Below are 13,663 nucleotides of genomic sequence, written 5' to 3'. Positions count from 1 at the left end.
TGTATGGTGTCTGTTTTCTCTGACTCTTTGAAGATGCTCTTTTTGTAGTTGGTGTTGTATACATTGTGTGTTTGTGTTGGGGGAGCACTGTAAATGTGCATGCATGTTGTGTGGTTTGTGTATTGTGTGGGGTGTTTGTGTATATGCATGCTTTTTTGCATGGGGGCATGTTTGTGTCTTTGTTGTGTGGAGATGGGTTTGTGTATGGCGGTTGCTTTGTATGTTGTCAGGGGGCTATTTTTTGTGTGCTTTGTTTTGTAGGTCTGGTATTACAGTGTTTTACCTGGTCATTGTTGTCTTTATTTTGATTATTGATATATGGGTGAGAACTTTTTATACCAATTAAAATATTTTTATTTATCCCATTATTCCTCTGTTTTGTTTTCTCTGTTTTTAAATTCATTGCATCTTTTTGTTGTTGCTTTTGAAAATGCTGTTCTACCTTTTTTTCTCTTTTAATATTTCAGAATTTATCTGTTTGTTTTCCTGGTTGTCTTTGAAATTTAAAAATGCATATTAACATCAGACTTCAAAATTTAAAAAAAACACCTCCCTTCGCCCATATTAAAAAATTTGGAACACTTTATCTCTGATCATTTCCTTCCCAAAGTTATACTTTTGTTGTCTAGTATTTCAAGTCTGACTTCGGAAATCCCACAAATTATAGTCACCATTTTTTCTAACACCACGTTAAAATTTTTTAACACATATTTTAAAAATTACCTTTGTACTTACCATATTATGATAACCTTGTATGTCAGATTGTGCTTGTAGGAACATTCCTTTAGAGCAAATCTCTTAATGATAAATTCCCTTGGATTTTGTCTGTGAATTCTTCATTTAGCCCTAGTTCGCAGTTCTACATTGACCTTTTCTCTTGGCCCTTTGGAGATAATATTCCACTGTCTTATACTGTTGCTGTCAAAGCCTGCAAAGCCATTTCTCTCTCAGTCTGTTTATTAGTTCTTCTGTTTTGTTTTCAGTGTTCACTGTGATGCAGATTTCTTTTTATGTATCCTGTTTGGGCTCTTTTAGTCTGAATCTGTGGATCTATGCCTTTTAGTGGTTTGAGAATATTTGCAGCTTTTATCTATTCTCTCCTCTCTTTCTCCAAGTACATTTGAACTTGTGTGAGATATTATCCTTCAGTCGTTCATGTTTTTAGTCCCACCTTGATGTTTTTCATTCCTTTTCTTCTTTGTTTCTTATGGGTAAGTGTTTTTGAACGTATCTCTGTGTTCTCTAAATCTTTCCAGCCATGCCGCATCTGCTCTCTAACCTTTTCGTTTGGTGTAATAGTGGTTCCAGCCTCATCCCCAATTCTGTTTATTTCTGATATTGGGAAATGGTGTCCCTAGCGATCTTGCCTATATTTCGAGAGACCAGGGATGCCTACTCTCCAGAGTGTTGTTATGTTGCAGTAGGAGGTTCAATCAGAGCTCTTCGTTTGTCATGATACATGGAAATAAGAATCTCTTTGCTGTAATTCCCATTAGTATTGAGACAATATTTTCATGAGTTTTGAAGGAGTAAACAATTTTGAAGGGAAGATTGTAGAGTTATACAGATATTTGAGATTTTCTGATTTGTCAGGGTGGGCCCAAGAATTTGCATTTCTTAGCATTTCCAGGTGTTGCTGATGCAGCTGGTCTGGGTAATAAACTTTGAGAGCCATTGGACTAGATGATGTTTTGGCTTTTGGCTCTAATTCTTTTACATTTGAATAGGGGTGTTATCTGGCTCGGGGATCATTTTATTAACACTTAATAAAACTACTATAACAATTTCCTTTAGCACCTGAGTAGTTTGTTTAACATCATTGCATTAATGTAATGTTTTATTTTAGTGATCATTCAGGATATGTTCGACCACTACCAGTGCCACGCAGTTTAAATAGTGATATTTCCTATTTTGGTGTTGGGGGCAAGCAGGCTGTTTTCTTTGTTGGACAATCAGCCAGAGTAAGTAAAAATATTTCTTAAAAGTGAAAGTTGATCAAAATATTTTGAGGTTGACTTTCTAAATGTGTTATCCAGTTTAAATTGTGGGAATTTATAAAGTACTCTTTTTAATATTTAACAGATGATAAGCAAACCTGCAGATTCCCAGGATGTTCATGAACTTGTACTTTCTAAAGAAGATTTTGAGAAGAAGGAGAAAAATAAAGAGGCAATATATAGCGGATATATTAGAAACAGAAAGGTACAATACGTTTTAACTCAGTAATTGTGGATTCATTACTTTGGATGGATGATAGGACAAGAACATTTTTTTCATTTTCTAAGATACTAATGTCATTTTAAAAACTTGAAGATATGGAATTTTCAAATTAAATTTTCATTCTTTTTCTTTTAATTATGTGGATAGAAAAAGTGATCATTTATGTGCTTTCTCAGGTTGAGGTCTTCAGAAAACAGATTTTCTCATAAAGCCAAGTAAGCTTTCTGGAAATTGTTCATAAGATTGTAAACTTTTTTCCTTGAACTGAGTTGGAGTTTTTAAATATTTGTTGTATAATAATCATAGAAGCAGAGTAGAAAACAGTGATAGGGTAATAGACTTTTAAGAAATCTGAGCTCCAGAGAAATAAGTAAATGAGAAACTTATTTCTGTTATAAATTTGCATTCAAATGCTCATTTTAATAAGCAGAGTGTTCACAAATTTGAATCTTGGTGGTGAGCACATGGTATTTGTTGTATTACTCATTCAACTTTTCTCTGTTTGAAATATTTTAGAATTTTTAAATTTTTTAAAACCTTTTTTAAAAGTAAGATTTAAAAATTCTTTGCTGCTTATAAAGCAAATTGTAAAAAATTTTATAAAGAAAATAAAAATAGTCTCAAATACCAGAAGAAAGTACTTATGACATATTTAGTTGAACTTTCTTCTAGTTTAAACTTTATCATATACTTATGCTTTGAGCTCTGATTTATTAATATTTTGAGTATTTCTTCATTTTAGAAAGTATTTTGGTACACAACACACTTTTAATAGCTTCATAGTATCTTTGGCTAAATGTACAGTAATTTGACTATTCTGTTAAGCATTTAGCTTACTTGAAGGATTTTATTATAAATGTAAAGACACTGCCATTAGTATCTTTGCATAACATTTTGCCTGAATTGCAGTTTTTTCTTCGTATAAATTGTTAGAATTTTTATAACCGTTATAAGGAATTTGAACTTAGAAATATTTATGGTGTATATTACAAAGTTGCTTTTCTGAAAGGTTGAACCCAAATCAAATACACTCCCAACAAAGGTATATTGGAAATGCCTGTTGGATCATTTCCTTATTTTTCAAAAGAACAAAGCAGGGAGGGAAGAATGATAGCAGAATGTTAGTGGTTTGATAAGTGAAAATAATACCTTTTCTTTCACAGTAGTGGGCTGAATTTTTTTCATGTTTATTAGCTACTTTTACTTTCTTTATAACTGAACATTATACTCTGTCCGAGAAACTTCTTCATTTTGCTTATTCCACCTTTTCCTCTTTAAATTTATTGCATTTATTTAACAATTTACATACCTTAATATATTGTTTATGTAACAGTATTCTGTCTTATCTTTTCTATGTTATCTTAAAATCACAAAGCCCTATAAAGTATATTGGTGGAAATATTATTTGCCGCGTTAAAACTGGTGAAAAATAGAAATAGAGAATTTAAGTGATTTTTTTCAGAACTGTATAGATACGATAAAGCTTAGATAGTACTGAGGTCTCTTGGGTCATCATTTCTTCCAGCTTTTCCTGTGTTTTGTGCTTAGTTCATCCCAGCAAACATTTCATGGGTACCAGTAGGTCCCTAGTCCTTTTCTTTTTCTCACCTGTCCTTTCCAGCCTACTTTTTGGGGGCTCCTCCTCTATTCCTAAGCTGTTATCAGTTACTACGGTGTGCGTAGGGTTGATAGTTCTTGATCTGTGGGGGCTAGCACGCACACGCCCCCCCCCATAGATATATATTCATTCTTATATATACCACTTAATACCAACAGTTCTCAAATATGTATTTCTTGTCAAGACTTTCTTCTTAAGACTGAAACATTGAATCAGGCTGGACTCCTTAAAGGGAAGAAACCATTCTGGCCGTTTTAAACAGAAAAGGATTTCATAAAGGGAATTAGATGCTTAGATGATTATTGGAAGAGCCGAAGGAATGATCTTTAGGCTGAGTCTTGTAGAATGATGCCAGGATATTCCAAACTGACCTTCTAGGGATGCTGCAACATCTGCTGTAGTCGGGTAGCTGGAGGACCACAGCTGGATCTGGAATTCAGAAACACAGTACCTTATCTCTGATCCAGGAGTTGGAAAAGTCTTGCTGCCACAATTGCTCCAACAGTGGACACAGAATTTCTGGCCATTACTAGTGCTGTATCAGTGCTGATGCTTAAGCTGGAACCTGGATACTGGTCTTTCAGTACCTTGCATGGTAACAGAAAACTTTTAAGAAACCTCAGGAGATGGCCTTTGCCTCACTTTTCCCTTCTAAATCTTTGGCTAGTACATCTAATTGAGGAAACCTAATTTGCATCCACAAGCAAAAATTTAAGAGTCTGAGAAATAGACGTTTTTGGATTTCTTTCCATCCTCTGCAGCCCGGGAGGGGACAACATAAGGTGGTACAAATGGCAGCTGAATACCAATTGATGCTATCTAGCACACGCATTTCCAGTTTCAGTTAGATGTCCCTCTCCATGGGTTCTGTAAATAACTCCCTTTTGGTACATCTGAAATCAAATACCTATAAGCGTTTCTTATTTTCTTCCCCTTTCCTCCATCTATTAACAGTATAGTAGTAATTGTAATCCTTGTTGTTAATCATTCACCACATTTAATTCTTTTAAAATAGTTCCTTTCATTTATCCTCTCTTCCACTCATTTCCACTGCTTGATTCAGCCTTTCCAGCTGCGTCCTTCATCATATGTTTAACATATATTCTAAACTACCTTGTATCCCTTATAGTCTCAAATCCTTCATGTTCTCATTGGTCTGGGATGTTTTTATTAAGTCATCTGCTGGATGAATGTCACCCCATTTTTATTTTTTTAACTCTGTAGTTCTTGGCTTATAGCTTTCTAATGGCACATTGTTTTATAATCATTTGTTTCTCATCTATTAGATGGAATTTGTAGGGAGGAAGGATGCTCTCTTTCTTTTATCTTGAACCCTATTTTCCTCATGCCCAAGTTGAGTCATAGGGCTTAGAAGGTGCTATCCAAATATTTGGATAATGAACCTGCATCATCAGTAAACCCAAGCTAATCTACTAACTCTCAAACTGTATAAAATGTTACTTATGTATTATGTATTGTAGCTATAATATTAGTAATTTAGTGTGTAGGGATGCATTGGAATCGTATTGGAGCGTTGGTTTTTATTTTTTTTGAGGAAGTAATAATGCACACTTACTAAAAAAAGAAAACCAGTTTCCTAGACGTAATAGTTTAGTGTGTATCTTTATCCTTATAAGGTTTTATGTGTACAGCTTATATAATATACATATATGCATGCAATTTTTAACATACAGACTCATAGTAAAAACTGAGAAGTTTGTAATTCTTATCCTCAAACATTCCCCCACTCCCCCCTCCCCACTTCCCTCTGAAAGTGGACTGGGGCCCAGGATGATTTTACTCCCTTTTAAACAGAGTGCCTTTGGGCTAAGCCAGCTGGGTTCAGGCTGCATCCTCGTTTTCCTGAACTTGGAGGGCTGGCTGGGCATTGGTCCTGACCAAGTTAAGTGGTAGGTACCCCAAGCAAGGACTCATTCTACCTTAACCTTAGGGTAACTGTTCTCAATTTTGGGGTGCAGTTTTAAACTCAGTATTTATTTTTCTTTACCCTTTTCTTTATGATTCTCCAATTCGTGTAGCATTATGGTGTAGCATTCTCCTTGATGTGTGCCAGTTTAGCAATCTATGTAAAAGTTTCCCTCTCCTCACAGCATTGTCATACACTCAGCTGATTTGCAATTGGCCATTTTCCTCCAAAAGATTTTTGAAGCCTGTATTTGAAATTATCCAAGTGAATCACATTAAAGGTTGATGTAAATGTTATTTGTTAATTACAATTAAGGTGCATGTAATGTGTTGTACTTTATGTTCACTCTTATAGCCGTCTGATTCTGTTCACATTACAAATGATGATGAAAGATTTCTACATCATCTTATCTCAGAGGAGAAGGAAAAAGATAGCTTTACTGCTGTGGTTATCACAGGAGTACAACCAGAACACATACAGTACTTGAAAAATTATTTCCTTCTTTGGACAAGACAGTTAGCGTAAGTATTTACATTTGATTCAGGACATGTTTCTTCTTATCTTTTTTAAGATGGAAAATATTACAGACATACTGAAGCCTCTTGGCTGTCTGCTTTACTCCTATCCCATTTCCTTCCCTTCAGTACAGGGATCATTACTCTGATGTTAGTGTTAAAATGGTTCTGTATTCTGTAAATAATGTACCTATCACCAGTAATGTATTGGTCATTACAAATACAAATATGAGGCCCATGCTTTTTGACAACTGTGATAACATTTAAAATAAACTTGAGTTCATCCAATTCAGCTCATCACTCCCAGATCCCCCTTTTGTGCTTTTGCTGTGTAGCATGTATTATAATCTTCCATACCACACAATTTACTTATATTTTTGTCTGCCTTCTACCTTGGAATGTCTGTCATTTTTTATGCACTGCTGTATCCCAGTGTTTCCTGTTACATAGTAGATGCTCAATAAAAGTTTACTGAATGAATGTATTGAGTCTATTAAAATTAAAAAAAAATCTGTATGTGCCTGTATGACATGAGTAATGCTGAAAATAAATCTTTGTGTATCTATTCCAGGAAAACTTTTAGGGAGTATATATTCCATTAGATCAAATCAGAAGTATATATATTTAATGGCTCTTAAGTTTTTTCCTCTGTAGTTACACAGTATAGACCTTTGACTGGATTGTTTCCGTAATTTGTATTAGCCTGAATTAATTAGTCTTGCAAAAATGGGTATACTATACAAAATTCATGTTTTTAAAGAAAGTATCTTTTCTTATTTTTTCAAAGGGCTGTTGTACTTACTTTGAGATTCTCTATTTTATACATATATATAAACAATTAAAATTTTTTATGGGGAAATAAATTTGATTTTAGGAATGCCTTTTTTTCTTGAATATTGATGTTTATTGGCTCTGTAACACAAGAGTTTTAAATAGGACTTTGGAATGTTTCTTCTCTAAGAACATCTTTTATTAGTTATTTTATTATTTCTCTTAACTGAAGGAATTCAGTGTACATTAATGACATAATTATAACTTAACTCTTGCTTTTAAAAAGAATGACGTATAACTTTAACCATTCTTTGAAATAGACACTTGCTAAGCTATTTATAGCATTCTTTCTTAATGTATGGTTGTAAACTTATTGTTGACTATAATGTTAACACTTTTGAGATGTCTGAAGAAAGATCTCATGATTTTCAGTGATTTCCTTTTATCTTAGTAGTGTTTTAAACTAGGACAACTAATGTAATTTTAAAAAGTTAAAATTCATATGAAGGAATATTTTAAATTCCTGCTTGAGGAATAATTACACATGTGATACGGGATATGGAGAGAGGTGAAAAATCTCCTCCAAATAAAATCTTTTGAAACATTTGCCAAAATAAAATAACAAAGATTTCTGAAATGGTGGTTTTTGATGGGATAATGTTGAATTTATTAGTTTTAGGAGTATTGGCGTAAGATTGTTTCAGTGTTATAGGAGAAGAAAGATGAGAGTTACAGAATGATACTCTCATGTTGGGGACATAAGTTAAAGATACTCAATCCTGTATACTCCCTGATATTTGAGTCCTTTGTAGAACATCCTTAACAAGTAGAATTACAGCCTCTTAACTTCTAGTTTTAGTTTTTCTGATAAACTGTACTTAAAGTATTTGGGCCTTGAAGTTGAAAAGACTTGGATTGAAGCCCCCCTCCAACTCTATAATTCTGTGGCCTTAAGTAAATTAAATTATATACGTTTCTTGCATTCCAATTTCTATATAAAATGAAGGGTAATAATACCTGAATCTCAGGATTGTTTTTACCATTAAATGGTTTACTCTGTGTAAAGATGCTTAATATAGTGCTTGGCACCTAGTAGGTACTGCCAAATAGTAGTTATAGAATTTTTTTTGGTAGAAGATTAGATGAACTGTAATTTTATGTGAATTAAAAGTGTAAAGTTATTCTTCTGTGTTTTAGGCATATTTATCATTACTATATTCATGGCCCAAAAGGGAATGAAAAATGTACATCAAAAGAAGTTGGACCTTTCAACAACATTGATATTGAAGTAAGATAAAATTCTTTCTTAAAGTATTGTGAATTATTAGGTATCTGTTCTAGTTCCAAGTAACTCTGGACAAGAAAACTCAGTCAGTAAATAGGCAACTTCTCTGTCCTTGTCTTTTACCAAAACACTTCCCTAATTTGATATCCAAGTAAAGAGATTATTCCTAGATGTATTTTTGTGGAACCTTTGTTTACTATAGTATATGGTTTTTCCTTTCTCTGTCTTCTCTAGAGATATGAGCTGTTACTAAATATCATGTCTCAAAAGCAGGGAAGAAAAGAAATAGTTTCTCTTTTGTTCACAGAAGTCTTATAACGGTAAAGTAAGATTTAGAAGAAAAGAATATTTGAGTACTGAGTTCTCAGTATCCTTGCCCACACGTCAGGAAGAATTTCATGTACATCTTTATCCCACTTCCTACCTCTAGCAGGAAACCTTGAATTAAATGTACTCATCACTTAATATATCCTTCAGCTCTGCTTTGCTCTTTCTTTGCTTACTTTCAGTTTTTTGTAGTATATTTTTTTTGAGATGCTACTTAAAGCTATTTAATCCAAATAAAAACATATATGTATTTCAATAAGCTAGATGATTACTTGTACAAATAAAAGTAGTTTTTGCCTGTTCTATTGTTGGATCATAGCTGAGAACAAAAGTAAAGTCACTATAGAATTTAATTGTTTTTGTTTTATTTTTATTTTAGATTTCTATGTTTGAAAAGGGGAAGACACCTAAGATTATCAACCTAAGGGAAATACAAGATGACATGCAGACGTTGTATATAAATACAGCAGCCGATAGTTTTGAGTTCAAGGCTCATGTTGAAGGAGATGGTGTAGTGGAAGGGATTATCCGATATCACCCTTTTTTATATGATAGAGAAACATATCCTGATGATCCATGCTTTCCATCAAGTATGTTAATCCGTTATCTTAGCTACAAAATGTGAAGTTGTGATTTAGGATAGTGATTTGTTTTCTTAATAATAATTATTAGTTGGGCTGTTGAGGTTAGATAAATTTAGAAACTTTTTTCCCTCATGCAAATCTTAAGTTATTAAGTATTTATAATTTTTATAATTCTTAATTTTTGTGTATATTCATTTCCAGATGAATAAAGCAGTGGCTTTAAGAAAGATTATATATTCTTTTATCATAGATCTCTTCCTGAACTGCACTTTTAGCTATGTACTGCATAGTAATCCTTTATATATTCTCCATGTTGTTTTCCTGTTATCTTTGTAGGTATTTATAAAGTAGTTTTAAACTTTACTTAGTCATACTAGTTTTTTCTTTATGCTTTCTGATTTTTGCCTTGCTATAGAAAGGTATCTTATACCTCAAGATTATGAAAAAGATCCTGTGGTTTTTTCTTAATCATTTTATGTTTACATCTTTAACACATCTCTGATCTTTTTTTGTGTGTGGGTTAACTTAATATTTTCCATGTGGGTTTCCAGTTTCCTAGCACCAATTATTGAACGTTATGATTTTTGTAATAGTTTAAATACCACTTTCATAATAATATAAAGTTCCCATAAGTGCATAGATCTGGATTTTTTACTGTAAGGAATTGATCTAGTTTGTGTTTTTATTTATTTATTATAAATTTATTTATTTGTTTATTTATTTATGGCTGTGTTGGGTCTTTGTTGCTGTGAGCGGGGGCTACTCTTTGTTGCGGTGTGCAGGCTTCTCATTGCGGTGGCTTCTCTTGTTGTGGAGCACGGGCTCTAGGTGCGTGGGCTTCAGTAGTTGTGGCGTGTGGGCTCAGTAGTTGTGGCTTGCAGGCTCTAGAGTGGAGGCTCAGTAGTTGTGGCGCACGGGCTTAGTTGCTCCGCGGCATGTGGGATCTTCCTGGACCAGGGCTCGAACCTGTGTGCCCTGCATTGGCAGGCGGATTCTTAACCACTGTGCCACCAGGGAAGTCCCTATTTTGTGTTTTTATACATGAGTAATGATACTCTCTTGTCCTTTATACTGTATATTGATATCTATAGGGCAAGACACTCTTGTTCTTTTTTGAGAAAATTCTTAATGCTTAATCTTTTGCTCTTCTGGATAAACTTCGGAATCACTTTGTACTGTACTTTCACTTTAAAAAAATCCTAGTGGTATTATTGGGATTGCATTGAATTTTCATAGATTAACAATGTTAAATTTTCTCATTCAGAATAATTCTTTAGTATAGCCTTAGTATTGTGGGTTTTGGAACCAGATTTCCTGATTTGAATCCTATCTTTGCCATTTTGTGTAAACTTTGACAAAGTACTGCCTGCCTCAGTATCTGTGAAATGGGGGGGGGTAATAATTCTTGCCTCATAGACGTGTTGTGAGGGTTAAATAAGAAACTGCTTCAAGTCCTCAGAATAGTGCCCGACTTTGTTTAGTAAGTGCTCATACATATTATTACTTAGTGACCTTCCCTCCAGTGAAGTCTCTAGCATTTGCCATTTGTAATTTTTGCATGCTTATAGACAAAAAGATAAAGTTCTTCAAATGATGTCTTAAAATAATAGCCAGTAAGTTGAATGAGATCAGAGGGGTTCTCTAAGAGCAAGTGAAATGGTGTGATTGAAAGGAATATTTACTTGTGATGGACTTGTGAGGGTTTTTTGGGAGAAGAAGGCTTTATTGGGGGTGGGGGGAATGACTTAATGCCAGAATAACTGAGGTTTTACTATGTCAGGATCATAATGTTTGAATCTAATTTATCTGAATATATGAAAATGTGTTACTAACAAACATAAAAATGTAGACAGTTGCGCTTTATAACATAGGTTATAATTCTAGCTGTATCATAAAGTAAACTTACATTCAGTGTTATTAATTTGTCCAAGCTAGGCAAACTTGCTGTTGCTAGATACTGTAGATTTTCCAGATGATTTTTATGTAAGTAAACTGGTTCTGACAGAGTTGTGAAGCTTGTGGTTTAGGTACAGGATTCAAGCTCCCATATTTATAAATAGGTTTTAAAGATTGCAGGCTCAGTATCTAGTATAGTACTCCTAACACAGATTGATTAGTATGTAAGTAATTATTGACTTTGTAATGAGAAACACTATTGGTAATGTGGAACCACTTTGAAAATCTGCCTTTTTGAGGGCAAACAGAATAAAGCCACCTTTAGGTTTTATAGAATGCAGTGTTAAAGATCATAAGAATTTTTGTTACCATTTCTCTGAAGTAGCTTTAACATTTCACTTACAGAAGTTGATTTCTCAGTGGTAAAAATTGCATATACTTTATAGCAATAAATATTTTGTTCCAATATTCCTTTGTTCTAGAATTAAAAGATGAAGATGATGATGATGACTGTTTCATACTTGAGAAAGCAGCAAGAGGGAAAAGACCTATTTTTGAATGTTTTTGGAATGGACGACTAATACCATATACATCTGTTGAAGAGTAAGTTCTGATTTTTACTGAAATTATATTGTTTTGTGATCTAATCTTTTTACTAACTAATACTTTGTTTTGTTCTGTTCAAGCTTTGACTGGTGTACTCCTCCTAAGAAGAGAGGGCTTGCACCGATTGAGTGCTACAATAGGATATCTGGTGCATTATTCACTAATGACAAATTCCAGGTCAGCACAAATAAACTGACCTTTATGGATCTTGAGCTAAAATTGAAAGATAAGAACACCCTTTTTACAAGGATTTTAAATGGACAGGTATGGTTTTAAGTATCAAAATTTGAATATTTGCAAGTGTTCTATTTTAAGTACAACGAAAGCCACTAGTGTAGATTTGTACTGACAATTTTCATACTTTTCATTTTATTTAATCAGGAGTATAAATTTTCTTTCATGAGCATTTATGTGTTCACTCAAAAATTTCAAACTGATTAGATCTTGTTCAGGTAACATTTACAGATCTTTTGTCAGATCTTCATCAGTACCTTAACATAGTAAATAGAAGCTACAGAACCATGTCCATTTGATAAGAGCATATAAGAACAATTTTATCTAATACAAAAGCTGTGTTTATATATTAATAACCTAAATATGCAATTTTAATCTAATCTTGGGGGTAAACTTGAGGTAGAACTATGAAATACTTTGGGCTAAAAGGTGCTGTGAGATTGATCAGTATTAAAATCTGCATTAATCAATAGAAAAAGAATGATAAATTTTTTAAAAAGTAGGATAGAACTAGTGTACTTTTATTCTACCTAAGCACCTCAGAAACTTTTACTTGATACTACTCTTTCAGTAGTTTAATGTTAAGTTGCCAAGAGATGGATGCATTTATTCTGAACTTAAAATTGCTTAAGCAATAAGCACAATACATGACACACAGTATTTATAGTCAGTCATCCCTACATGTTGAAATTCATTTTGCTCTTAATAAAAAAGATACTGAATCTTATGTAATTTTATCGAATACAAGGGCTGTACATTGAAATACAGCATAAAAATTTGGTAGACGGACTGTCCCATTCCTAGTTAATAATTTTAATATTCTTGTCAAGTTGACAAAGAGATAACAGTAATTTGCTGATTCAGGAAGGAGTTCTGAGAACAGATTAGGGGGAAGATTTCCTTGAAGATACGTGCCATTTTTGAGTGTTTACCATGTACATGTTACTACTTATTCAAATAACTTTTTAAAACCAAAAGTTTTTTTTTTTTTAATGATTAACATACTGGCCCTTTGACTATCAGCTGCAAAAACTTAAGCTGAAATCAGTTTTAGTTCTGCCCCATTTTCATTTGGAAATGGTATATTGTGGAATAAGGTATATAGGGGGAAATGAATTTCTATAACTTTATGCAAAGTCTTCTGTGAAAGCATGTGATGTAAAGATTATCTTCCCTACTCATTCTCCTAAAGATAGGCATTAAACAAGTATATAGCACCTTATGCTGGAATGTAAATCTCTATACTGTCTCCCATCAGGGTGAAGAATGATACGCAATAGCACATTTTCTTCTTATATATTAGAAAACAATTTTTATTTTATGATTTATTTTTCTGAATAAATATAGATATATATTACATAATTAAAAGGAAAGATGTGTTTTGCATAGAAATGTTTCTCAACCTTTTTTTCACTATATAAAAGAGCTTTTTTGACCTTTTCTCCCCCTAATCACTCCCCCAATGACATTTTAATACCATAGATATACCATATATATGTTTAAGTACAATATGTATTTAAATCTGTGCCTGACACATAAAAAGATATTTTTATTGCCCTATTGAGAATGTGCATCGTTCACAGTAAGAAGGCTTCCACTTACCCTTTTCCCCTAATCAGCTAGTTCTCCTTATCCTAGGCAGCCAGTGTTTGTCATTTTTTGGTATATCCTAGGATTTAA

The 13,663-nt window shown here is 33.2% G+C and overlaps 1 protein-coding gene across 1 annotated transcript in view; it reads left to right on the top strand.

Annotated features, from left to right (window-relative positions):
- The window catches only part of SMCHD1 (structural maintenance of chromosomes flexible hinge domain containing 1), a 127,315-nt gene that overhangs the window by 29,553 nt on the left and 84,099 nt on the right, over positions 1 to 13,663 (top strand). Inside the window, exons 6-12 of the mRNA XM_060118750.1 lie at positions 1,847 to 1,961; positions 2,083 to 2,202; positions 6,120 to 6,286; positions 8,249 to 8,339; positions 9,043 to 9,253; positions 11,626 to 11,746; positions 11,830 to 12,013. Of these exons, the coding sequence (XP_059974733.1) occupies positions 1,847 to 1,961; positions 2,083 to 2,202; positions 6,120 to 6,286; positions 8,249 to 8,339; positions 9,043 to 9,253; positions 11,626 to 11,746; positions 11,830 to 12,013 (1,009 nt within the window). The remainder of the gene's footprint in view (positions 1 to 1,846; positions 1,962 to 2,082; positions 2,203 to 6,119; positions 6,287 to 8,248; positions 8,340 to 9,042; positions 9,254 to 11,625; positions 11,747 to 11,829; positions 12,014 to 13,663) is intronic.

Source organism: Mesoplodon densirostris, chromosome 15 (genome assembly GCF_025265405.1).
Source record: "Mesoplodon densirostris isolate mMesDen1 chromosome 15, mMesDen1 primary haplotype, whole genome shotgun sequence".
Lineage (NCBI taxonomy): Eukaryota > Metazoa > Chordata > Mammalia > Artiodactyla > Ziphiidae > Mesoplodon > Mesoplodon densirostris.
The sequence above is the reverse complement of the archived record's forward strand: the minus strand, read 5'-3'. Positions and strand labels throughout refer to the sequence as shown.